Genomic DNA, 25,275 nt, shown 5'->3' on the forward strand with positions numbered 1-25,275 from the left:
TTCCCCAGTGCAGGTGACCCATACATCAAAAATATATTTTCAAATATATTAAAAAAATAGCCATAAAATATGTTTACAGAAATTTATTTTTAACCATTATCTGTTTTTTATATTTTGTAATATATTTAAAAATAAATATCTTTTATAGCATTTATATTCACGTCACATTGAAAGAAGAACATGTTAACATAACGGGTTTGAAAAGATTAAAATTTAATCTCTCTCCCTCCCTTATATATATTTTATTATTATTATTTAATATACTTATTTTATATTTTATACCTAATTATACACTTTATACGTTTTTTTTAATACAAATTGTATAGATTGGTCAGTTTTTAGCCGTATGGGTTCAATTAGAAATGTATTTGTTGCCCCTGAAATACATTTTGAAATTTATGTTAATACATGAAGGTTAAAACTAAATATATTTACAAAATATTTAATTAAGCTTTCTACAAAATGTGTCAAAACATATTTTCGACCAAATAATTTTTTGCCGTTTCTCAATCCGAAGGCTGCAGCCTCCGGAGGTCGCAAATGCAGGCGGCATACGTCATCACGCCTGGTTTATTTAAGTTAACTGAGCATTTTCATTCGCAAGTCATACGTATATTACAATTTATGATAAGCTAAGAATAATAGTCAACTTTATAATTGTTAATATTCTGAAATAATACGGTCATTATGACGTATACAGCCTACAAATGCGACCTCCGGAGGCTGCAGCCTTCCGATTAAGTTTCAGGTGTGTTGTAATATGGATGTCATTCAATGGAGGGCGCTATTTACACACAAATAACTCGGCTGCGGTGTCGCTCTTTCTCTTGTAAATTTTAACCAGCAGATCTTCATTCTGTAAATGTGAAGAATAACCTAACTCGCCCTCTGCCGTTAGACATTTATATAACGCAGTCTCTGTGGATTAATAAAGAGTTTATGCTAATTTGCCGCCGACGTCATTCGGAAGGCGATACTCTGACGTCGGCGGACCTGTCCAATAGTGTCTGTCTGCGGAGTGCAAGAGAGGGGCGTGCCGTTAAGCGGCGTAACTTTTAGCAGGGGGCGGAAATTTAAGTTGTCCAAGTCACACAGAATCCCGCGAGATGTCCGACTTCCGCTAAACTGACACGGCACATCCGATAGCTAGTAATAGTAAGACGATTGTTTATAGCTCTCTTTCAACTTTAGCGTAATGACAAATAACGTTACTGCCGTAAATGTTTTAAATTGAGGGCACGGAGGAAGCTTCATAAGACGCTCTTTTTTTTTTTTTATTAACTTGAAATCACATTACATCAATACTCATAATAACATACAAAATAGAGATTACAATCAGACAATACAAACAAACAAATAAAAAAGTATAAACATACAAATTAAGTATAAAAAAATAAAAAAATAAAATAAAATAAGGGCATGAGATCATCATACAAATAACGTAAAAACTTCACATAAGGACCTAGTGCGTTTTGCTTTATTATTTTTCAATCCAAGAAGTAACTCTACATAATGTTTCATATCTATCTGAAATAACAAAAAGTTAGGTTTTCCTTTAGCCCATTTTTGTTTATGTATATGGTATTTTCCCATAATCAATAAAAGATTAACAACAAAAGTCTCATTTGGTGGCAATTTTTCTCTATTAAAATAAAAAAATACATCTTTCTCAAAAAGGTAAACTTTAATACCAAAACACTTATAAAGGAGGCCTTCCAATTCTATCCAAAACATTTTGCTATATATACAATTGAAAAATAAGTGTACAACATCCTCCTTTTCTGTCCCACAAAAATCACATCTGACATCAGCATCATCATTAAACCTAAGAAAAAGTGTTTTAACAGGGTACACCAAATGAAGTATTTCCATTCAATGCACTCAAATTTAGAATGCCAAAATGTTCTAGAAGATATTGGGCTATATTCTGTAAGTAACTTCCTAATAAAATAATTATTCCATCTTTTATCAGTAATGATCACTCCTTCAAGTGCAATATCAGGTTTAAAACTCACATTCTCATTATACACATATCCTTTAAACAGACATTTTAAACCAGATGGTATAGCATCGAACACTATACAATATTCTTTAGGGACTATTGGAATATTGTACGCTTCATAAGACGCTCGGATGGTCTTATATTGTCTCATTCATCGTCATTGTTAACGTGGGTAGACAATATGGCCATATACGGCAGATATGGACATATTTACCATCCTAAAATTATTAAAGTACCGAGGCATACCAATATTTAAATCGTGAACTGTTACACAGTGAGGGTGATTTCGTCTTTTTTTTTAAGTAAATGTGCACCTCAGACAGTTTAATATGTATTAAACCAAGATGAAATTCAGTTGCAAACTTAATTCTTTTTAAGTTTTAAGAGGAATCTACAGGGCTCACGTGGTTTTATAAGAAATGGCTACTAACAGATAACATCTGGTGATATTGTGAAGGTTTATAAAAATAACTATTCACAACAGGTAACATTGTAAAGGTGTATAAAATAACCATTCACAACAGGTAACATTGTAAAGGTGTATAAAAATAACTATTCACAACAGGTAACATCTGGTGACATTGTAAAGGTTTATAAAAATAACTATTCACAACAGGTAACATCTGGTGACATTGTAAAGGTTTATAAAAATAACTATGCACAACATGTAACAACTGGTGACATTGTAAAGGTTTATAAAATAATTATTCACAACATGTAACATCTGGTGACATTGTGAAGGTTTATAAAAATAACTATTCACACAGGTAACATTGTAAAGGTGTATAAAAATAACTATGCACAACATCTAACAACTGGTGACATTGTAAAGGTTTATAAAAATAACTATTCACAACAGGTAACATTGTAAAGGTGTATAAAAATAACTATGCACAACATGTAACAACTGGTGACATTGTAAAGGTTTATAAAAATAACCATTCACAACATGTAACATCTGGTGACATTGAAAAGGTTTATAAAAATAAATATCCACAACATGTAACAACTAGTGAGATTGTAAAGGTTTATAAAATAATAATTCACAACAGGTAACATCTGGTGACATTGTAAAGGTTTATAAAAATATCATTTTAGCAAGATCACCCTGCAATAAATTATAACACAGCATTATGAGAGGCATCAGGAGCTGATCCCAAGTGTATAGCTGGAAGCTGTTGATGTATGTACAGTATTGGTAAAGTGCACATGAATGCATTTTATAATAATAATGCATCCAATGTCAACCCTGTGTAGAGCGGAGAAATGTGGTTGTTTCTCAGCAGCAGTAATGTCCAATGGTGCCAGCTTAACACATTGGTGCAGTTTCCCAGACAGGGCTTAGTCAGGGCCGGTGTCCTGCAGAGTTTAGCTCTAACTTGCATCAGAGCACATGCCAGTAAGTTTCTAGTATGCTTAGTAGGACATTAATTGGCTGCTTCAGGTGTGTTTGATTAGGGTTAGAGCTAAACTTTGCAGGACACAGTTTGGAAACCCTTTGTTTAGATCAGGGGTGACCCACCCTGTTCCTGGAGATCTACCCTCCTGCATATTTTAGTTCTAACCCAGCTTTAACAAACACACCTGACTATAATTTTAAGGTTGCCCTGAAATGCTTGATTGGCAGGTTCAGGTGTGTTTGATTGGGGTTGGAGCTGAACTCTGCAGGACAGTAGATCTCAAGACACAGGTTTGGTCACCAATGGTTTAGATTAAACCAGGACTGGGCACTTATATTAGGACATTTTAGTTTTTACAAACAAACCTTACAAAAACAAGACTGGTGTGCACCTTGAAACAAAACAATGGCACTGATATGTTGAGATGTGTCAGTACAAGGTGTTTTCTTAATTACAGTAGCTCAAACATGCATTTTAGCCCGGGAACAGTATAAGCCCTGTCTGGAAAACCGCCACATTGTTTTACCATAACAGATATGGGTTGTTTAAGGTTGAGTTGTGATTTTGAAGTGTAGACAGATGGATCATCCTATTGTATTTCTGCATCACAGTTAAGGTGCATGTGGATGGTATCACCCTCACAAGTTGTCCACTGCATCACTTCACATCAATGCAGCTGTGAAAATAATAACCATAAACAAACATATTTTACATTTGTACTTAAAATAAGCTTACATTATGAGAATATACAATGGCACCCATACTTAAACAGAATAGGGTTTGAGAGAGATACATTAAAAACGAGACAGTAGTACACACATCCTTTAACTCCAGTGTTATTATGACGTTTAATAGGTCATTAATGAATTACTGTCATTTGAAATGTCGACAACTTACAGGAATAACTGTAAGATTCTAATGTACTAATATCTAACGTTACTATCGTAAACAGGAAAATATATAGGTGAGCAATGAAACTCATGCAGGTTTGTTGCATTTTGTTAACTACTCGTTACTGATCATAAGTGTAATCATAGAACGGACTTCACAAATCTAACATTAGGCTAACAACACATAGCTAACGTTAGCGAGCTTACCTGAAACGGTCGACCTTAATTCAGCCCCTGGCGTGACTTCTTAACATGTGTCGTAGCCGAACCATTTCTCGGGAAAAGGATGTTCGTCAGTCGGCTTCCCGTCCATTAAAATTGGTACGAACAAACATGAAGGCGCTTGGATGAGCAACTTTAATAACGCCTTTAGCCGCCGTATCTATGCGGGCAGAAGAGAAGACAGAATGACAACATCTCGTCCTGACGTCTCGCGTGGTTCTGTGTAACTTGGACAACTTAAAGTTACGCCCCCTGCTAAAAGTTACGCCCCTTAACGGCACGCCCCTCTCTTGCGGTCCGCAGACAGACCCATCTCGACCTGTCTGGGCATGTGACGTCACGGACGGACTCGCGCGGTGCGGCAGCTGGAGGGAGCGCGCGCACACGGCACCGCATCGCGGGTCGGAACATGATGCGTGTTTCGTTCTCGTGATTTGACAGGTTTGAAAGGTCGACGGATCTGATGGAGGGAGCCGCGAGCGCAGGATGTTCCGCGCTGACGGACGACTCGGACTCGGTGCTCGGCGTCGGCTGCGGGTCCGAGGCTGGAGATCTCGGTAACGTTATGCGGAATGCTCGGGCTTTTACATTCATATTAGATTCGCATGCGTGCTTTTATTTCACACGAGTGATGATAAATTATATATTATAAATATTATAGTCATTATATTAATAATCTAAACACGCGTGCATTATTATTATACATTATTGAGGTGGTAATCAAACAGGTATTTATAGTAATATAAATAGCCTATATTATGGAGTCGCATGTTATATGTTCAAGTACCATGACGTTATAATGCACGTTATGTAAATAAATAGAGAAAAGAAACATTGCCACCCTCTCTTCATATAACGTTACTATAGTAAAGTGCATCAGGCATTAACAAGCTATTTAAATAATAGTAATCATCATATGGTGTATATGTTTAAGCATAACAGCAAATGGTTATCTCAAATGTATGCACAGCAAACCTGGGCTTTCTTTACATATAAAGCGTTTAAAAGTGCACGTTAATGTGTTGATGTCATGTGATCTCGTGTTGTCTTGTAGTTCATGTCATACTGCTGATGCGTGTCCTTCATATGAAAGTCAAAGTGGTCTTGTTTTACTCAAAACTATCCGAATATTTCCTCCATCTCATCATGTCGTGTGTGGACAGCTGTCCCTGCAGAATGTCCTGTTGAGAATACATGGACAGGGGGTCTCTCTCAGGTCCTGTAGTTTCCCTCAGGGCTCTTCTGTACCGTGTAGTGTAGCAGACTTCACATTCGACTGGTAATCCTGTTTTTTACCTACGGTTTTCCACACTCAGCATTCCTGTTCATGAGGGATTTAAACTGTAATCCGGCTTCACGTTAAAGCATCTCCAGGTCGTTTCTACAGTCTGACTTTGGCCTCGGCATGCACTGGTGGAAATATTTGATGTCTCTTTGAAAGAGAAGTTTTTGTTATTGTTTATCCCCCTCAGTTGTACAGTTGTTTTTGTGGGTCTATCTACAGTAAATGGCATTTGGCTGTGTCTCTCTTTGGTCCTACTGGAGTCGAGCTTATCTTTGACGATTAAATCAAACTTCACATCATTCTCCCAAAGATCAGAGTCAGATTTGGATAAATAACTTCATTTACATCTCCACAGAAGCATATCAAGGAAGTAGAGGAAGGAAATGGGTTTTTTTTGGGTGGGGGGGCTGAGCTATAGGACTGAAATCATGTTTTGGGTCTTTCGTGCCTAAAGTTACTGAAGGAGATTATTGATTACATTTTCTTGTTTTAAGTGACTTGCTGTTGATGTAATTTCTTATGTATAAATGGCTTTTTTAAACAGGCACTTGTTTTAAGAGCTTCTCATGTGTTGTGAGACCTGTTTGCCTGCTTGTTCTTGAGAATTGAACTGTGCATCCAGACATGCTCATACCTGTATAAGAGCTTTAGATTAAAAACACAACTACGGTACATTTGATGTGTTTACAACAATCACTCTCCAACCTACATAGATCAGCTGAGTTTAAAGTCTCAAAAGTTAAAATGTACTTTATTAACCCTTAGTCCAGGTCTGTGAACATTATTTCAAAAGAGACCAAAAGGGCTTTAACTCTTCGATTGGATCATGTCATTTCAGCCTTTTATTTTAGGGTTAATGTTAACTAATGTTACACATTGTCTTATGTTAGTTTTGTAGGTGATGCAGCCATTTTATAATATATAATGATGAAATAGTTTTGTAAGTGTTTTCATAAAAATACACGAAGTGAGTGATTTTTGACCTCCATGTCTTCAGTATTTGGTGTACTGCTGGAGAAGTAAATCTCCCACAATTCACTGCAAACTTACTGTCATTTCATTCATTAGACAGTCGGATCATCTAATGGATAAACTTTACATTGTTGTCTAGTTGAATATTGTGTTGCATGTCACATTGATGAAGTAAAATGGCTTAGTTGTTAAAGGGGACATAGCATGAACATGTGACTTTTTCCATGTTCAAGTGCTATAATTGGGTCCCCAGTGCTTCTATCAACCTAGAAAATGTGAAAAAGATCAACCCAGTAACTTAGTTTTGGTAAACCATTCTCTGCAAGCACATGAAAATAGGTCATTGAAATTTGTCTCCCCTTGTGATGTCAGAAGGGGATCTTATTATAATAATACCACCCCTTAATCTGCACTATCCAACCATGACACTGACATTTAGTGCAGTGAGAAAGAGAGAGAAAGAAAATAATTGACAGCACAATTCAGTTTCAATTTCAACAAACCACCATTATGGTGATCAGTGTTTGCTTTTTAAGGGACACACCCAAAAACAGCACATTTTTGATCACACATACAATGTTATAATAAATTATCTGTGGTGTATTTTGAGCTAAAACTTCACACACCAAATATTTATTTTACATCTTGAAAAAAAATCTCATAATATTTAAGACCCCTTTAACAGTAAGATTTGCCATATTACTTCATATTACTGTTTTTAAAGGCATAAAATTAAAAGTAGGATGAAAATATAGTTGGGTGATTATGATGAGAAAATCAGCTGTCACTAAAAGGATGAACAGTCGTGTCAGTACGGGCCACTTTAACAGACTGTAGATGAAGATCTGTTGACAGACGTCAGCTGCAGTGTTGATCTTCATCTTTACTGATTCTTAATGAAGGAATATTAGGAGTTAAATCATCCATCATTTTTAAACCCTGCAGAAAATGAGATGCATGATAGACACAGTACGATTGTCCATGTCTGATGTTTGTCTTCCAGTGACAGACTCTGTAAATTCACATCATGTTGCTTTAGGTAATGTTGTTCAATACATCTCTGTCCAGTGGCATTGATGTGTCCTGGCTCCTGAAACCACCCAAATGGTTTCTTAGAGTTCTTCTGTATGTTTCTCACAGTATTGAGCTTTGTAACTAATGTGTGTAAAAGTATTTGGAGAATTTTAAGGTAGTTTAAATTGGGAAATCCCAGTTTTGATTGTAGGCATGATCACAGTTTGAGACATCATGAATTTGTGAGATTACAGAGGTCTTTCACTCTGGAGAAATATCTGGTAACATTTGGAATCCAAAGTGACTTACGAACCGTATACATGTTTATCAGTGTGTGTGTTTTTCCTGGGTCCGAACCCATGACCTTTTGTGCTCTATTATTGTGCTACCGTACAATCGTTCTCATTTGAAGCTCATTGCTTTTCATGAGACAGGATTGAGACATTAACAAGCATGCATGTCAACAATAAGGATCAAAGAAGAGAGTTGTTTTGTGAATGCTATGTAAGAGGTCACCTGAGGGCAAAGGTTAAATGTTACAGTGTGAATCTCAAAGACGTTCTTGTTTGCAGAATACAAACACCTGTTGTAGTTTTGTTTCATTGATGTAAGTATGATGATCTTCTTACATGAGACTCCCAGTAAGAGCTCTTTGATGTACACTGAGACTGTCAGCGGCTGATATCTGATCAGACAGGGATTTGTGTTGATTGATGTTTATGTGTAGATTATATTTTGGAATAGAGTGAGCTCTAAAGTTCAGATATTCTGCTTGCTTTGCATTTGGGCGTCTTTATAAAAAACCTTTAACTTCTTGTCAGATGAACCGTGCCAGAGAATGTGTTGAGATGTGTTAAATGTGTTTACAAACTAAGGATATTTATTTTTTAACCAGGCTAAAAATGAATGATGTCACACTTCAGTACACAATAAGAGCTTCTTTCATTTTTCCTACAAAACTCCCAGATCAAACAAACAAGATCTTATTAACTTCTCGAGCAGTGAGATTAACTGGAGAAAAGTCCTACATACTCTCTCATGTGTCTCCTTTGGAGTTTCAGATCTCGGTTGTGTCTTAAACCGTGCTCAGTTTTGCCAAGATGTGAGCCAACAAGTACTGTTTGTGTGTCCCGTGCCAAAGTAACACAGACATCAATGCAAATATTTATCATCATATGATAATCTGAGCAGTGTGCTTTAAAACTCTTGTAGTTTTGCTTTTACTGTGTCAACAAGTGTCTTCCTTATGAATTTGAAGAGGAGACATCATCAGAGAGATAATTAGAGATGTCTATTCTTAAATGAAACCTTATTGACATCTCAAAAGTTTGTTTGATCATACTGTGTGCAGTAAATTCTGCCTACATGAGATTTGTGTATGTTTTACAGTGTGCGAATAAAGATTTGTATTGGCTCTTTGTGAGAGACACCCATCAGACCAGCGTGTCTTCAGGTTTATAAGAGTGTAATGTGAGATGCAGGTTGCCATGGCGTCCACAGTGACCAGCTCATGTGTCCGTGTCCTATTGTAGTTGAACATGTAATGTGACATCATCACATGTGAATGTGTAAATGTCCAAAGTATGTGCTTAAAGGGGACAGAGAATGAAAAACCATTTTTACCTTGTCTTTGTTGAATAATGGTAGTCTACCCGCATTCACGAACATACAAAAAGTGCTAGACATGCTAAACATCTCAGTCTCATAGTAATTCCTCTTTCAGAAATGTCAGCCAGAAAACGGCCCAATCTGAAAAACTGATGCTTATGACATCACAGGCATCTAACTGCCCCTCCACTTTAAAATAATTGGCTACATTTTTAGAGTGGCAGCAAAGTCAGCCAATCAGTAATGATATTGCAAGTGAAGCCAGTAGGGGGAGCCAAATAGGTGCAAAACCACTTGTTTAAAATCCCCCACCCTAATAGAGCTATCTGAGAGAGGTTTTTAGGAAGCTTCTAATGCATTGCAGACCCTAACAAAAAAATTTTTGTCTACATGTCACATCACAGAACAAGGATAAATACCCCGTTCAATCATTCTATCTCACCTTTAATAGAGCATTGCAGGTGCTTGACATGTCATTGTTATTTCATCATAATCTGCACCTGCTAGAGTGTTCTGTTTAAGGTGGTTGTTAGGGTGTTCTGAGTGTTGCTAAGGTATTACTATGACGTTCTAAATGGTTGTTAGGGTGTTCTGAGTGATTGCTATGGGTTTTTGAATGGTTGGTTGCTAGGGTGTTTTGCTAAGGTGGTTTCTAGGGCTTTGCTAGGGTGTTCTGAGTGGTTGCTAGGGCATTACTAGGATGTTCTAAGTGGTTGCTATGGGTTTTTGAATGGTTGGTTGCTAGGGCATTGCTAGGGTGTTTATAGTGGTTGCCGACGGCGCTCTGCTGAGCCACATTGAAGTTGCATTTAAGCATATATAATGCTGACGTGCTCATCGCGAATGTTCCGCCACAAACTGCAAGTCTGGAAAAAACTGTAATGGTGTTCCTGATTCTCAACCTGTGGATGTTTTTCATCGCTAAAAAGGAGTTTGGGAACTTATAGCAGAGCAGATGACAACTCGAGACAGCGTAAGCTAGCATTGAGGTAAAGCTAATCTTTTACATTATAGCGATGAAGTGACGATTCTCTCAGACCAATCAGTGATCTACAGTTTTTCGCGTCACGTTTGGTATCAGCTCGGGTCGCTTGGAACCCCAACTGAGGTGGTACGAAAAGAAGTATCGGGTACTACGTACTGCACCCAGTGGAAAAGCTCCCAAAAGTAAGCTGACCCGACCCAAACTAAACCAAACCGTGGGGTACTATGCAATGGAAAAGCGCCATAAGTGGTTGCTAAAGGTTCTGGGTAGTTGCTGGGGTGTTCTGCTAAGGCGGTTGCCAAGGCATTGCTAGGGTGTTGTGAGTTGTTCATAGGGCATTACTTGGATGTTCTAAGTGGTTGCTAAAGGTTCTGGTTGGTTGCTACAGGTTCTGGGTGGTTGCTAGGTTGTTCTGCTTAGGTGGTTGCTAGGGCATTGCTAGGGTGTTCTGAGTGGTTGCTTGGGCATTACTAGGATGTTCTAAGTTGTTGCTAAAGGTTCTGGGGGGTTGCTGGGTGTTCTGCTAAGGTGGTTTCTAGGGTATTGCTAGGATGTTCTGAGTGGTTGCTAAAGGTTCTGGGGGGTTGCTGGGTGTTCTGCTAAGATGGTTGCTAGGGCATTGCTAGGGTGTTCTGAGTGTTTGCTAAAGGTTCTGGGGGGTTGCTAGGGTGTTCTGCTAAGGTGGTTGCTAGGGCATTGCTAGGGTGTTCTGAGTGGTTGCTAGGGCATTACTAGGATGTTCTAAGTGGTTGCTAAAGGTTCTGGGGGGTTGCTGGGTGTTCTGCTAAGATGGTTGCTAGGGCATTGCTAGGGTGTTCTGAGTGTTTGCTAAAGGTTCTGGGGGGTTGCTAGGGTGTTCTGCTAAGGTGGTTGCTAGGGCATTGCTAAGGTGTTCTAAGTGGTTGCTAGGGCATTACTAGGATGTTCTAAGTGGTTGCCAAAGGTTCTGGGGGGTTGCTGGGTGTTCTGCTAAGATGGTTGCTAGGGCATTGCTAGGGTGTTCTGAGTGGTTGCTAAAGGTTCTGGGGGGTTGCTAGGGTGTTCTGCTAAGGTGGTTTCTAGGGTATTGCTATGATGTTCTGAGTGGTTGCTAGTGGGTTGCTAGGGTGTTCTGCTGAGGTGGTTGCTTTCTGGTTCAGGTCAAAATAGCCTACCTCCGAATCTCTCTGATCTCTACTGTATATATTCCCTGGATCTCTCATTCAGTGTAAGTTTATGAGATTTGTCACTTGGTTTATTGTTTGCCAGGTTAATTTAAATCATTAACCATAAGTACAAGCAGTAAAACGTTATTCTTACCTGAACAAACGCTGTTTACCAGGAAACCGTGACTCTGTTTCTTTGAACAGTGTAATTGTTTTAAACAATTAATTTAGTTGCAGATGTTAGATGTCAGAGCTTCACAATACCATGAGATTATTGAGCAGAATTGATCCACTTTAAATACAAGTCCAGGTCTCGATACTCATCAGAATAAAACCCTTGAGTCTTGTGTTATCAGTACAACAGTATTGTGAGGTTAATCGTGAGATCAGACAGTTTTTATCTGTAAGCAAAGCCTGACATTGACATTGGTATGATGTTTTGACGTGTGTCTGAGCTTCACACACACAGCGTCTTTTATTTCTGTCATGTAGTGTCTGTGTGCTGATGCCAAAGGCTGAAGTCTTGCTTTACATAAGACTTACATAACATAACTAAACAACTGCGTTTAATAGAGCTGAGAAGAAACCCGTCCAACTCACACTTACTCTAACTACATCAAAACATGATACACACACACACACACACACACACACACACACACACACACACACACACACAGCATGACGTGACCTTCATGATGTTGCACTGTCATAGCTTAACCTAATTCAGATGAAACATTTAAGTTACTTAAACATAACGTGCACCTCCTTTAACCTTTAACAAACGCACACTTGCAGACCATTTTAAACAATAAACTGGCACAAAGACATTAATTAGTATCATTCCACATTAGGGGTGTAACAGATCACAAAACTCACGGTTCGGATCACATTACGGTTTTTAAGGCACGGAACGGATCATTTTTCGAATCAGCAAAAAAAAGGGGTGGGAAAAATCTGATAAAGAAATTACAAACATTTATAAAAAAGAATAAAGTTGATCATTAAGTAAGGTTTAAAATTAGCATTAGGGATTGAAACAACTGAAAAATAACACTGTCTTTATTGTATAAATTAAATATAATTCATATTTTTAGAGCTTCAGAAGTGATTTTCTCTTTGTCTTGGGGTGTTTGATTAACATTAATGACACAGACTTCAGTAGGTTAATTGAGGTTACTGTTTTTTGACTCTAATCTATACATACACACTTAAGACATAAACAAATGTTTTTATTAGAAAAAGAATACTGTGGAGATCATTTTGTTTGTATGTGCCCTGTCAAGAACAGAAAGATTTTATGTTCACTTGCTTTTTGAAACGCGTCTCTCCGTGTGTGTACTTTTGAGTGCACTTAAGCGTGTGTGCAAACACACAGACGGAGCATGAATTCCAAACTGAGAATTTTGAGACACAGCAGTGCAACTCTCTCTATAGTTTACAGATGAGGAGTTCTGATCTTTGAAAGGATGATCACGTCTGACTGGAGCTGGACCGGACACATTTAACCGCAGCATGTGCGTACAGAAAGCTGCTCACCTTAGCCCCTTTTTGCAGTTAAATTGTTTAAAATCACTTGAGTGTTAACATGTACAAGTCTTTGAAACACAATGATGAAATGATAAACCTTCCCTATTTAAATTTTCGTATTAATCCGCGAATCGCATGCAAGCCGAACCGTGGGTTGTGATCCGTACGGATCATGGATCAACTGCGATCTGTTACACCCCTATTCCACATACAACAACGTCTGAACACTCCTCTTTCTCCAAACTTGTAAACACTGGAACGGTAGTTTCACATACGTCATGCGTGACCTTTCATTTATTTACGTAATACGTAAGGTCGTGCTGGTGCATCACATGGCTAGTGCAAGATAAGAAGTTGTGGTTTAAAAGCACATATTTGTTTTTTGAGGCAAAAATGACATTGGTTTTGCTAGATCCTTATGCCTCAGTTGGGATCATTTAGAGTCCTTTGAAGCTGCATTGAAAGTGTAAACTGTTGAGGTCCACTAAAGTCCACTATATGGAGAAAAATCCTGATGTGTTTTCCTCAACAACAAAAAACTTAATTTTTTTCGACTGAACAAAAAAGACATAAACATCTTGGATGACATGGAGGCGAGTAAATTAACTGGATTTTGTGTTTATGAATGTGGAGTAATCCTTTAAATACTCAAGACTACACAAGTGTGTAACAAGTGTTTCTAGAGAACATCATCTTGTTGTTTATCTGCTAGGACAGTGTAAACGTTTACACATGGGACTCTATAGAGTAAAGTACTATACTGTAAGAACATAAAGCTCATGTATAAAACTGGACTCGGCACACTCACATGTTTGGTCTTGAAGAAGTTTGATAAGAAATGTTTCAATTCTTTTATAATCTCCAGAAAACCTTTTTATTTTCTCTAATTTCATCTCATTGCTGTTTTGGAAGATCTTGCAGGTGAGATATAAAGGAAATCTCATTATTTATGCATCAGTACACCTTTATGCACTTTGGTTACCTAAAGGTGCATTGTGTAACTTTTAGAAGGATCTCTTGACAGAAATGCAATATAATCTACATAACAATACTATCAGTGAAGTACAAAGACTTTACATCATGAATTCTATTGTTTTTATTACATTAGAATGAGACCGTTTTAACTACATACACTTACATGAAAGTCGCCGTCATGTTTCTACAGTAGCCCTAAACAGACAAACTGATCTATAGAGAGTGTTTCAGCACTGTGTTCAATTCAATTCAATTCAATTTTATTTATATAGCGCTTTTCACAATTGTTAATTGTTTCAAAGCAGCTTTACATGAGTAGATGTAGGGGAGAACACAGAATAATCAATAGATAATATAAGAAGTAGAATATACAGTAGCGGCTAAGGATAAACCGTACAAGTGAGGGTAGTAATAATGTAACTTAACAGTAGATCAGCGGTGTGATGACCTTCACAGCAACAGGAACTGGGTCTGTTTGTCTCATTGTCCTTGGGGTCGAGGACGAGACAGGGAGACAAAAACAGAATTCTATTAGCGTAGGGGCCGTTCACATGTAATGCAAGTGTCAAACATTATTGTGGTTTAAAATCCGCTCGGTTCCAGACAGGCTAACTATTGCGGCATAAGTATATTACCCATGTGAGGTATGTGAGTGCTTTGTTCTAGACAAAATAACTATTGCGGGATAAGTACATTTACTGGACATTTTATGTGAGTGCTTTGTTAAAGAAGAATGTCTTAAGTTTAGCTTAGACATCTTAGACAACAACATGTTTGTCCTGTGGTGGCTAACGTGTGTTTTAAAATTAAGGGGCGAGCTTTTGGTTGCAATTCACAATCTCACCACTAGATGCCATTCACATTTACACACACCACCTTTATAAGCTTTTTAAAACAATGTATTGGCCCATTTTTACATCATTGTTTTTTGTACAGTTTTTAAGATTGGTGCTGCTCAATTTCTGACTATCTTAGATTTTATGTTTGCAAATATTTTTAATGTGATAAATGTCCTCTTCATTCAGAGGTCCTTGAGCACTGTTCAGAAGTCAAAGCAGCTTGATTTCACCGTGAAACTGGAGTGCTCTGTGATTAAATGTTTTATTTGGCTGCTTTAGACTTTAAGAGGGCTCTTGATTTACCAGAGAGCTCTCACTGAGATCAGGACGCATTTATTTCTCGGTGTACCTGAGCTTTTAGTGTTTTAGTGGAGTGAGCAGATCCAGCGGTCTGATGAAGGTTTATGATGAATGTGACAGAAATCATACTGATGAACAGATTTAATATACACGTGAAGTGTGTGTGTGTGTGTGTGTGTGTGTGTGTGTGTGTGTGTGTGTGTGTGTGTGTGTGTGTGTGTGTGTGTGTGTGTGTGTGTGTGTGTGTGTGTGTGTGTGTGTGTGTGTGTGTTACATTGTTTAATGACCCTAATCCTAACACAGACTGTGACAGGAGATTACCACAGACAGAACTTTCTAGTATCCCTACTGAAAAACCCAGCTAAGACCAGCATAAACTGGCAGCTATTTTACCTGGTTTAAGATGGTCCTCCCTGCCTGACAAAGCTGGTCAAGCTGGTGGATCAGCTAGTCTTCCAGCCTGACCAGTTAAGTCCTGCTATACCATCTTAAAAATGACCAAAACACAGCTAGGCTGGCTTGCTATGCAGCAAAACCAGCTTATGCTGGTCTTTTTCAGTAGGGATCACTTCTATAAACTTCTGAACAAATACATTTTACACTTATTTTACCGTGGCCAATTACATTTGTTTGTTTTTTGCTCAGTCCATTCAGGTCTGTCTGTGTATTAACTTTAAGTTGTGTTGTATGAATTCAGATTTGAGATGTTAGTTGTATTCCAGCAGTCTGCAGTCCTTGGCACAGTGATGTTTTTGTGGTCTTATCCTCCAGTGGGCGGATACCAGTTTTAATCTCTCGTTCTCATTGGCTGTTGGCTGTGTTCAGGCGCTGTTTGTTAGTACAGTAGATTAGTTTCTCCTGTCAATCCAATTGAGCTTTCCCATCTCTTAGACTCATCCGTCTCCAAATATACACAAACTACGCAAACACAAGGATTCATCTGAGGTCTGTGTTTGTATTCTTGTATTGATAATTTATAGTGGCATAAAAATCTTTTTTATCCTCAGCATTTCTTTCGTTTTTCAGTTTTTAGGGAATTTATCTTAAATTGTTTATTTTTTGCCCTGTTGTTTATTTGTGGTTTCAGTGTTCATTGAGCAAATAAATGAAATTGTATTTTTAGTTTAAATGAGGAACTGAATATATATTTGTGTAACATTTGTTCAGGTGATGATATCTTGTTTTGTTGTGTTTTTACAACAGTTATTATGTGTTGATGAAGAACGTTTGTGATGTTTTGTAGAGAAGAGAAGAGTCATTTCTGTTTATGAATCGTGAGTCAGATGACCTCCAGCTCTTATACACTGAACTGAATCTAATGTGTTTGTTTATGGCTTCATCTTCAGTCTGTTACCAGGGTAAAAATCCTATAGCAGCTGTATTCAGTTTAGTGTCATAAGCTCCTTGTGTTTTAAATATACATTTACACTTTTTCCAAATAATTTACAAAATTAAAAAAGGTGAAACATGAGAAATTCATCCAATGCAATATAACAATATAATAACTTGTACAATTTGTATCATTATTCATTTCAGTCTTTTTTTCACGATTTTGTTTGTAATATAAAATTACTTTAAAAAAACAACAACATGTATTACTCATGTTAACCTATGGAGGCCACTGTAATGGTTGTTGTGAAATATTTAAGCGACACTCCACTTTTTTGAAAATTAAAAGTTGTGATTTTCTAGGCCGATATGGCTGAGAACTATACTCTCATTCTGGCGTAATAATCAAGGACTTTGTTGCTGTAACATGGCTGTAGCAGGCGTAGTGATATTACACACTGCCCAAAATAGTCCCCTTGGTTACTTTCAATGGCAGGGGACTATTTTCAGGTGCTGCGTAATATCACTACGGCCTAGAAAATCACAACTTTTAATTTTCTGTCGGTCTTACACAATGTGACTACAGAATAATCAAAATGTAAATAGGAAAAATATCAAAACTCTTTGGTTATTTTTTTAGTCGTGATGCTAATGGTCAAATCAGATTCAATGGATTGTGCTAAGCTATGCTAAAAGTGGTACCACCGGACCCGCAGGTCAGCTGAATGGATTACAAAACAGTAAAAATCAAATGTTTAACTCTAGGGGAGCTGGGAAATGAGCATATTTTCAAAAAATATTAATATTATTAAACCATACCTGTCAAAATGATTTGCAGCATCCTGGTTACAATGTATTGTCACGACTGGCCAATCAGAATCAAGCATTTTAGAGCGCCATGTAATAAGTGTTTATAACCAGGGTACCTTGTAAGAGTTTTTAAGTGTTGTTCTATTAGAAGATTATATAGCATTAATAAATGTATTGTTTCTTATTTAATAACAATCATTGTGTAGCTGAGGATAAAATTCAGTATCTATTATGAATAATGACTAAAACTATACACATCTGTACACTTTTATTGTAGGTGACATTTCTGTCTGTCTGTCTGTGCTGTACAACACAGAGAGTTTTATTATTTGATGAGCAACAGACAAATGAATAAAATCACACAGACAATTTCATCAACACAAACATCAGATTGATTGAAATGACCATCATTAGAAATTGGCTGTGTGTTACTTACAGACTGTTGACTTTACTCATGTTGAGATTCAGTCTGTCGCTGGATCATATTCATGCTTTAGTCTTTAAAAGCACTCATTGTGATCAGTAATGTTTATTGTTTATGACAGTAGCATGGATGTTCATAACACACAGACTAATGAAAACGATGGATCTCCTTGATTTGAATCAGAAATGAAGTTCATGACAGCGGTCAGATGATAAGTATGAGGACATCATAGAAAATCTGTTTTGATGTGTAAATCTGTGAACATTTGTTTGGGCTGTTAAAGATCTCCTCCTGCCGTTCCTTAACTATGTAATGATCTGTTGTCAATAATACAGAAGATAAAAGCTTGCTCTCTACCATACAGTTAACATGGTGTATATTTACTATAGTAAACTATTATCTGCATGTTTTCTTTCACGAGAGACCATCAACAATCCTCCTGTAATGTCTGTATCAAACATGCAAACATAAATGCAACAGTTTTCATGATGAATGTGTTTCTATTTGGCTGGATTTCTCAAATCATTTTAAGCCAAATATAAAGAAAAGATACATGCTTTATATATATACATCATTGCAATATGTGTTTTCATGCAACAAAATAAAAATGTTACTGTTATAGTTTTTTATTATAGTGTTTTTGGGTCAAATAGTTTTGTAAGATTCATCCGTGTACACAGAGATGAACCGATGTGTAAAATGGTTTTTAGCTGCTCTAATTCTCAGCTATTAATTTGTCTCGTTCCTCTCGGGTGTAAAGCGGGTCAGGTCATTTTGACTTAATTCCACAGTGACGCGTGCAGGATAAATGATTGACAGCTTTATATGTGCTAAGCTCCACCCCTGATAGAAGATCGTGTGCAGAAATAATAATGCAGTGTTTGTAACAAAAGCTGCAGATTCACACGGTTTGTCCTTCAACTTTTATTTTTTTCACTCTATACTATCATCATCATGTTTAGCAGATATTTATTATAAATCTGTCTACATTTATCTGTCTGAAAGATGTGTTACAATGTCTGTCTCTTTCTGTGTCATTTCAGACACTGGTTTAAAGAAGACCTACATAACCGAGGTACAAAAATAAATCATTTGTCATTTATATAATAAAACGTAAACTTTAAATATTTTTGTTGTGATTGTGGTCAAGACTTTATTGCTCCCTTTTACCTCATAAAACTTTTAGAAGAAAAACAAACAGGGCCGGGTTTCCCAAAAGCATCGTAAGGCTAAGTAGATTGTAAAAACGATCGTACGAATCATCTTAGAATTACGGGTCGTTTCCCAAAAGCTTTGTAACTTAAGTAGCACTTGAAAATCAGCGTAGATCTACGAGTGGTCTGGAGTAATCGTAAAAGTGCATTGTAAGACAACAGAGTTACACCTGTCACCTGCAGGACAACCAGCAAATTGCACTCCTGCAATGACGATAATGTAATGTCTTAAATGTAGATTATGTTATTTATTTATTGGGTTCTTCTTTGTTCATGTGTTTAAATTACTTTAATATAATATATTTAAATTTCAAATGAGAAATCAAATTTAAATAACTAAGCATACATTAATACAGATGGAAAACATATTTGGTACAATTTTGGTAAAATTTGGTACTAGCAAATTGATAAATGGTTACTAGCAATTGCTGCTATAATTCATCTACAGTAAAAAAAAAAGTTTTGAACGGAAATGGCATCTGATTAAAGAAACCAAATAAATATTTACGGTACAATGCAATAATCCATAATATTACATAAAAATAGATAATAAAAAACAAATAATAATACTAATCTAAACTATAATCTAAAATGCAAAAGGCTTTTTGCGTTGGGACGAGTCCTAACTATATACGGAAAAGAATATTTCATTATGCACAAATTATTAAAACATTTAAAAAGTCATTGAACAATAATGAATAATATTATAAAAAAAATATTAGTGCACATCAGCTGAGGATCATTAGCCTAAACAAGCTTCTGCTACAAATTCGAGTCATTTATTGGTGACATTCAGCACTTGACAAACGGATAGCAACTTAAAACACTGCTGCGAGCGATATTTTTACGTGTATCTTTGGGAAACGCACGTAAATGAACAACAAATGTTCATTAAGTAGCTCGTAAAAAGCGCTCTTAAGTTCTAAGTTCGTTATTGGGAAACCCAGCCCAAGACCATTATTTTTCTCACCTGAGAAGCAAGATGCCTTACATGTATCTCTCCATTTGATCTCATTGCTGTCTAAAGGGAGTTAGCTGAGATATAAAAGCAATGCCATTTTATGTTTTCTTAGATGCCATCGTCCTCCGGTCCCAGTTCTGGTCTAGAGAAGAAGATCGGTCACAGGCGAATAGATGCCTCTGGTGAGACCACCTACAAGAAGGTGTGTGTGTTTGTTTAATTAATTCACCTCAATACTTCTTTAGTCCTGTTGCTCTCATTCTTTACATTCACCTTTATATTTCTGTATAACCATTTATTATTGGCCATAGTGATCCTCTTAAAATTGCCAAAATATGGATACATTAGCCTCTAACACAAAAAAACATTCTTAATGAGTGGTGGTATTAATTATTATTATTGTACACTTGTTGGCCATGTGTTCCTTTGTATCCTTCATATATTATCTAACTATTTAATGTAAAGGATTGAGGATCATTGTGAGATTTTTGTGTCTACAGACGACTTCATCTGCTCTGAAAGGAGCCATTCAGCTGGGCATCGGCTACACCGTGGGTAACCTGAGCTCCAAACCAGAGAGAGATGTTCTCATGCAGGACTTCTATGTGGTGGAGAGCATTTTCTTCCCAAGGTGTGTGATCAAATATATCATTTTTGACTATTTGAATGTATTTAATGTAGCATATACTTTAATTCAAATTGATTTATTGCAAAGCTTTTTGTCATCTGTATAGTTTGAATTCAGTTATACTGTAAGTGATCCTACAGTAAACAATTGACTGATCGTGTTTTTAATTTGATTTTGTCTGTCTCAGCGAGGGCAGTAATCTGACCCCAGCACATCATTATCCAGACTTCAGATTTAAGACGTACGCTCCGGTGGCGTTTCGATACTTCAGGGAACTCTTTGGGATTCGACCTGATGACTATCTGGTGAGACACAACGTCAAAGATATAGGGGTGGCTTCCCAGACAGGGATTATCTTAAGCCAGGACTTGCTAGGCCTTAGTGTAATTAGGAAATATAACTAGTTTTAACAAACATGCCTTACTAAAAACATTACTTGTGTGCATTTTGAGGCAAAACAAAGGGCACTGATGAATTTTAAGAATCTGTCAGTGCAAGTAGTTTTCAGTTTGGACAGCTCTTACATTTGTTTTAGTCTAGGACTAGTAGAAATTCCTGTCCAAGAAACCGCCCCTTAAACTCTGATATTAAATGGGTTTTCAGTTTGTTACACCATAGAGAATGTGATATTAACCACCCAGACAAGTTTGAATGATAAAAACCTGGCAGGAAAGCTGCCGTCTCTCTTACAGAAACAGTATGTAGGATTGTGGCCAAAACTGGTACTGCAATCACACAACTGGTGGCCAATACACAACATGACAACATAAACATACACAGTGATATAAGTATTTGAAATGAAAATGATTTCTTAATGTCTAGTGACATATCAGGGTCATTTTATGATATACATTTCTTACATACTGTTCCTTTAACTTTCAAAAACTGCTGCAACCTAAATAGATGTTTGTGATTGTGTTAGGGGCGGGGTCATGCTCGGTCGCTCCAGTGCATCATCAAGCCACCACTTTAGCCCCGCCCAAATAATCCTAAACACAGACTTGGTGTAACTCCACAGTTTAGTACTACATAGTTGACAGTCTTTGTAACTTTTTTCAGCAATATATTTTTTACATTTATAATGTGTTTACAAACAATTCTCTGAAATGACTTTACATGGACTTTAAGATTAGAAATAATACAGCTGTACCAGAGATCGACTCAGTTGTGCTGTTAATAAAATAATATGTAGATGATGATGATATCAGAGAATTCATTTCACAGCTATACGGTCGCTGTCTCCCTCAAGAGTACATTAATGCTTCTTCAACAGATCTTAATGCTTTTCCATTCGCAATTATGTTTCACTTAAGTATCACATTTGTCTTATGTTTCACCTAAAACCAGATAGAAAAAATATAAATAGACTGTAATTCAAAGTGATTTACATAATGAAAATGCGGACTTAACCTCTGGTTGGCTGTTAGTAGATACTAACTAATGTAATTAACTAATGTTAACAAATAGAACATTATTATAAAGTGTTACATGTTCAGATGAAGAATTGGAGAACTGGATTTAATTCATCAGTGTGAATTTGTGAATAGTGCTTACACCCTAAAGAAATTAGACTATGAACTCATTCCCCGCTAGCCAGCCAAAAAACCTTTCATCCTATCTATATTTTTTCTCTGCTTATAAACTCTTAAATCTTTCAGTTTTTTATAAATTGGGTAATTAGCCATCTATTGGATAATCACGGTATTACAGATTAACGTAAAACCTCATCAGGAACACCTTTTTTATGCAAATGTTTTCTCTTAATTGACAACATAACTCGTCAATGGCGGGGAACGAGTTAAGATTATTTAAATTTAAGAGTTAGTGGCATTCTGGGAAATCAATTTATAATTTATTTATTTTGTATTATAAAATATTCATAGCCCATGAATGATACACAACTGTGTTTAAGACATAGGGCTCTATTTTAACGATCTGAAACGCAAGTGCGAAGCGCAACGCGCAAGTGAGTTTGTGGGCGGATCTTGGGCGCTGTTGCTATTTTCCCGGCGTGAGAAATAACTCTTGCGCCGGGCGCAAATCAATAAGGGGTTGGTCTGAAGTATGTTCATTATTCATAGGTGTGGTTTGGGCGTAACGTCAAATAAACCAATCAGAACGCTAGCCAACATTCCCTTTAAACGCAAGGGCGCAAGTTCCATGGCGGGTTGCTATTATTATGACGGATTTACCAGGTGCACGCCAGGAGCGGTTCACAGCCGAGGAGACCGACGTCCTTGTACGGGGGAATCCCACGCTTGCCAGCATAAATCGGGCACGCCGTGTAACGGGAGGTGGATCTGCCTCAGGACTTGACGCCAGCAGAGGACATCGCTGCGTCCACCCTCACCGCTGAAAGGGTTTGGGGGCTTTGAAATCGGACCCAAGAAACGCAAGCAAGGTCCAACCCCAAAGTACTCTTACAAATCAAGTTCATATACATTAAGGTTTCTTATGAAAACATTTTAACTATTATTTACATAAAATAAACGTAATACAGCCACACAACAAACTTATGAAAATATTTTAATCGTTATTTGCATGAGAATAAATAAAAACTATCACCACAATGCTCACCACTATGATTCCCCTTATCTCGTGTATTAATATTTTTAAGTGTAACAATTTATGATTTGCAAAAATAACTGTTGCATCTGTGTAGATTAGATAAGCAAAGTGTGTGCGCGTTGTGCACGCTATACATTATGGTCAAGCATGCGCCCTTAAAATAGCATAATGAACCACGCGCAACGCGCCACTGACTTTAGACTAGTTTTTTTTGGTTAGTAGCGCAATTGTTTTTTGAAACTGCAAAATAGCATAAGAGATGGTTTGCGCCGCAACACGCCTCCTTTTTGCGCTGAACCGCCCAGGGAGCGCAAGTTCATTCCCTAGTTTGCTGACGTGCATCTGTGGAGGGAAAAACCCCGCTTTGCCCCGGTGCAAAATACGAATGATACATGCGTCACTGACAAAGTCAATTGCGCTGGGTGCAAGATAGGGCCCATACTGTATATGGCTATATCATTTTTTGACCTTGTGGGGAATTTTTTTTGGTATTTTTGGCTTAGAGGGCCTCTTTGCTCTTAATTACATGCAATTCAAAAGCATAACAAGCAGATCTCAAGGTACTTTGATGTTATATGACAACCGTTCTCTGCCAGCGTTGCATTCAGTTAAACACGATTATCGACATGCATCTTGATCTAATGGGTATTGATCCAAAGCAAGTGTCCAGAGCAAAGTTTGGCGAAAAAAAGAGCCTCGCAAACCACGCAATGAGTAACACTGTCCTAAACCATAGATTCATATACTAATCTACCTGCAAAGTTTGATCATTCATTTTAATAATAATATAATCATTTTATATAATTCACAATGTATTAAATCTATGTAAAAATATATTCTCATACACTGTCTCTCCCTTTGTTTGTGTTGTCTGTTTGTTTGTGTTGTAGTATTCACTGTGTAATGAACCTTTAATCGAGCTTTCAAATCCTGGTGCCAGTGGCTCCATTTTTTACGTCACACGAGATGATGAGTTTATCCTGAAGACCGTCATGCATAAAGAAGCTGAATTTCTACAGAAACTGCTGCCTGGATACTACATGGTGAGTCTGAGCACATGTACAAACAGTTTGTCCTAAATACACTAATAGGCTAGATTAGGATTAGTGCATCCCAAGTCATAGTATGCCAACAGTGTCCAGATGGTTTACTATTTCTGGTGAATTTTTTAAGTGTGCATCTGTGCTAATATTACCCACAATTCCTTGCACAACTAAAAAGATGCACTTTGTGACAGTTCTCCTTCAAAATCCACTGCTATTTTTTAAATATAATCAAAGTGTTAAGTGAAGTAATGTATCATATAAAACTAACTACCACTGGAAAGTGATTGTATCTGGATCTTACCCAGGTTGATATTGAGCAATGAGACATAAGATTTGACAGCTGAAGTCATCAGAAGGTTTTTGGTTATTATTAGTCAAAGTGAGCCTAACATGAGATCAGCTGATAGTGAGGATTTGTGTGGGCCGATAGGTTGCCCTGCACTTGACTTGATCTTTAGCTTATTAAAAGGACAGAATTTATGAATTGGTTAATAAGCAGTGTTAATAATTTAAAGTGCATGAGAGATAGATGTTACACATCTCTGTACTTTCTCAACACATCATAATAGAGACAAACCTTTATGACTGCCTCTGTGTGCTTGTGTACCTACTTAACCATGTTTTGGGGACAAATTTGTACTCAGATTTGAGCGAAATGAATTAAATAAAGCTCTAAAGCAGAAAATTCCTGTTTGTGAACATCTAGAAACATCTTATTTGCTATATTAAACCCAGTAAATAAGATTTTAAATATAAACGCGCTGAAGGTTTTCTATTAAGGGTATGGTTTAGGTCAAGGTTTCCCAAACTGGTGTTCATGAATAAAATTAGTACAATTAAATCATAAAATTTTAATAAATAATTAAAAATTTAATCTAATATTCTAACAACAGTCTAAATAATAAAATATTTTATTTATTTAATCTAAATCTCATGTGATGATTACACAACACCACCCCAGAAAGCTAAAAGAGAAGAACATTCCTTGAAAGTTCGCAATGTTCCCAAAACATTCTGCCAACATAGAAAGTGTCCAGTTTTTTAAAGAATGTTTCTTGGTTATCTGATCATTAGAGGAATGTTACATTCTATGATTTTTAAACATTATGACAATGTCATGTTTTAATG

The 25,275-nt window shown here is 36.9% G+C and overlaps 1 protein-coding gene and 2 long non-coding RNA genes across 9 annotated transcripts in view; 2 read left to right on the forward strand and 1 right to left on the reverse strand.

The window, feature by feature from the left end:
* The first annotated feature begins 997 nt into the window (after positions 1-997).
* Positions 998-2,801, forward strand: LOC141282294 (uncharacterized). Of its 2 annotated transcripts, none has more exons than XR_012336815.1 (2): positions 998-2,567; positions 2,619-2,801. It is a non-coding gene; the product is annotated as an uncharacterized lncRNA (long non-coding RNA). The 2 variants fall into 2 exon arrangements; XR_012336816.1 differs by having other exon boundaries at positions 998-2,526.
* LOC135744338 (uncharacterized) lies at positions 2,576-4,676 on the reverse strand. The gene is made up of 2 exons (XR_010530727.2): positions 4,500-4,676; positions 2,576-4,078 (listed from the first exon to the last, which is right to left on the reverse strand). It is a non-coding gene; the product is annotated as an uncharacterized lncRNA (long non-coding RNA).
* Positions 4,677-4,839: 163 nt separating this feature from the next.
* Positions 4,840-25,275, forward strand: part of pip5k1cb (phosphatidylinositol-4-phosphate 5-kinase, type I, gamma b) — a 36,064-nt gene continuing 15,628 nt past the window's right edge. For all 6 annotated transcript variants that reach the window (XM_065262369.1, XM_065262370.1, XM_065262372.1 and 3 more), the window contains exons 1-6: positions 4,840-5,071; positions 18,774-18,805; positions 20,018-20,107; positions 20,406-20,536; positions 20,721-20,838; positions 23,992-24,144. In XM_065262369.1, the coding sequence (XP_065118441.1) occupies positions 4,978-5,071; positions 18,774-18,805; positions 20,018-20,107; positions 20,406-20,536; positions 20,721-20,838; positions 23,992-24,144 (618 nt within the window). In that variant the 5' untranslated portion in view covers positions 4,840-4,977. The remainder of the gene's footprint in view (positions 5,072-18,773; positions 18,806-20,017; positions 20,108-20,405; positions 20,537-20,720; positions 20,839-23,991; positions 24,145-25,275) is intronic.

This window comes from Paramisgurnus dabryanus, chromosome 6 (genome assembly GCF_030506205.2).
Source record: "Paramisgurnus dabryanus chromosome 6, PD_genome_1.1, whole genome shotgun sequence".
Classification (NCBI taxonomy): domain Eukaryota; kingdom Metazoa; phylum Chordata; class Actinopteri; order Cypriniformes; family Cobitidae; genus Paramisgurnus; species Paramisgurnus dabryanus.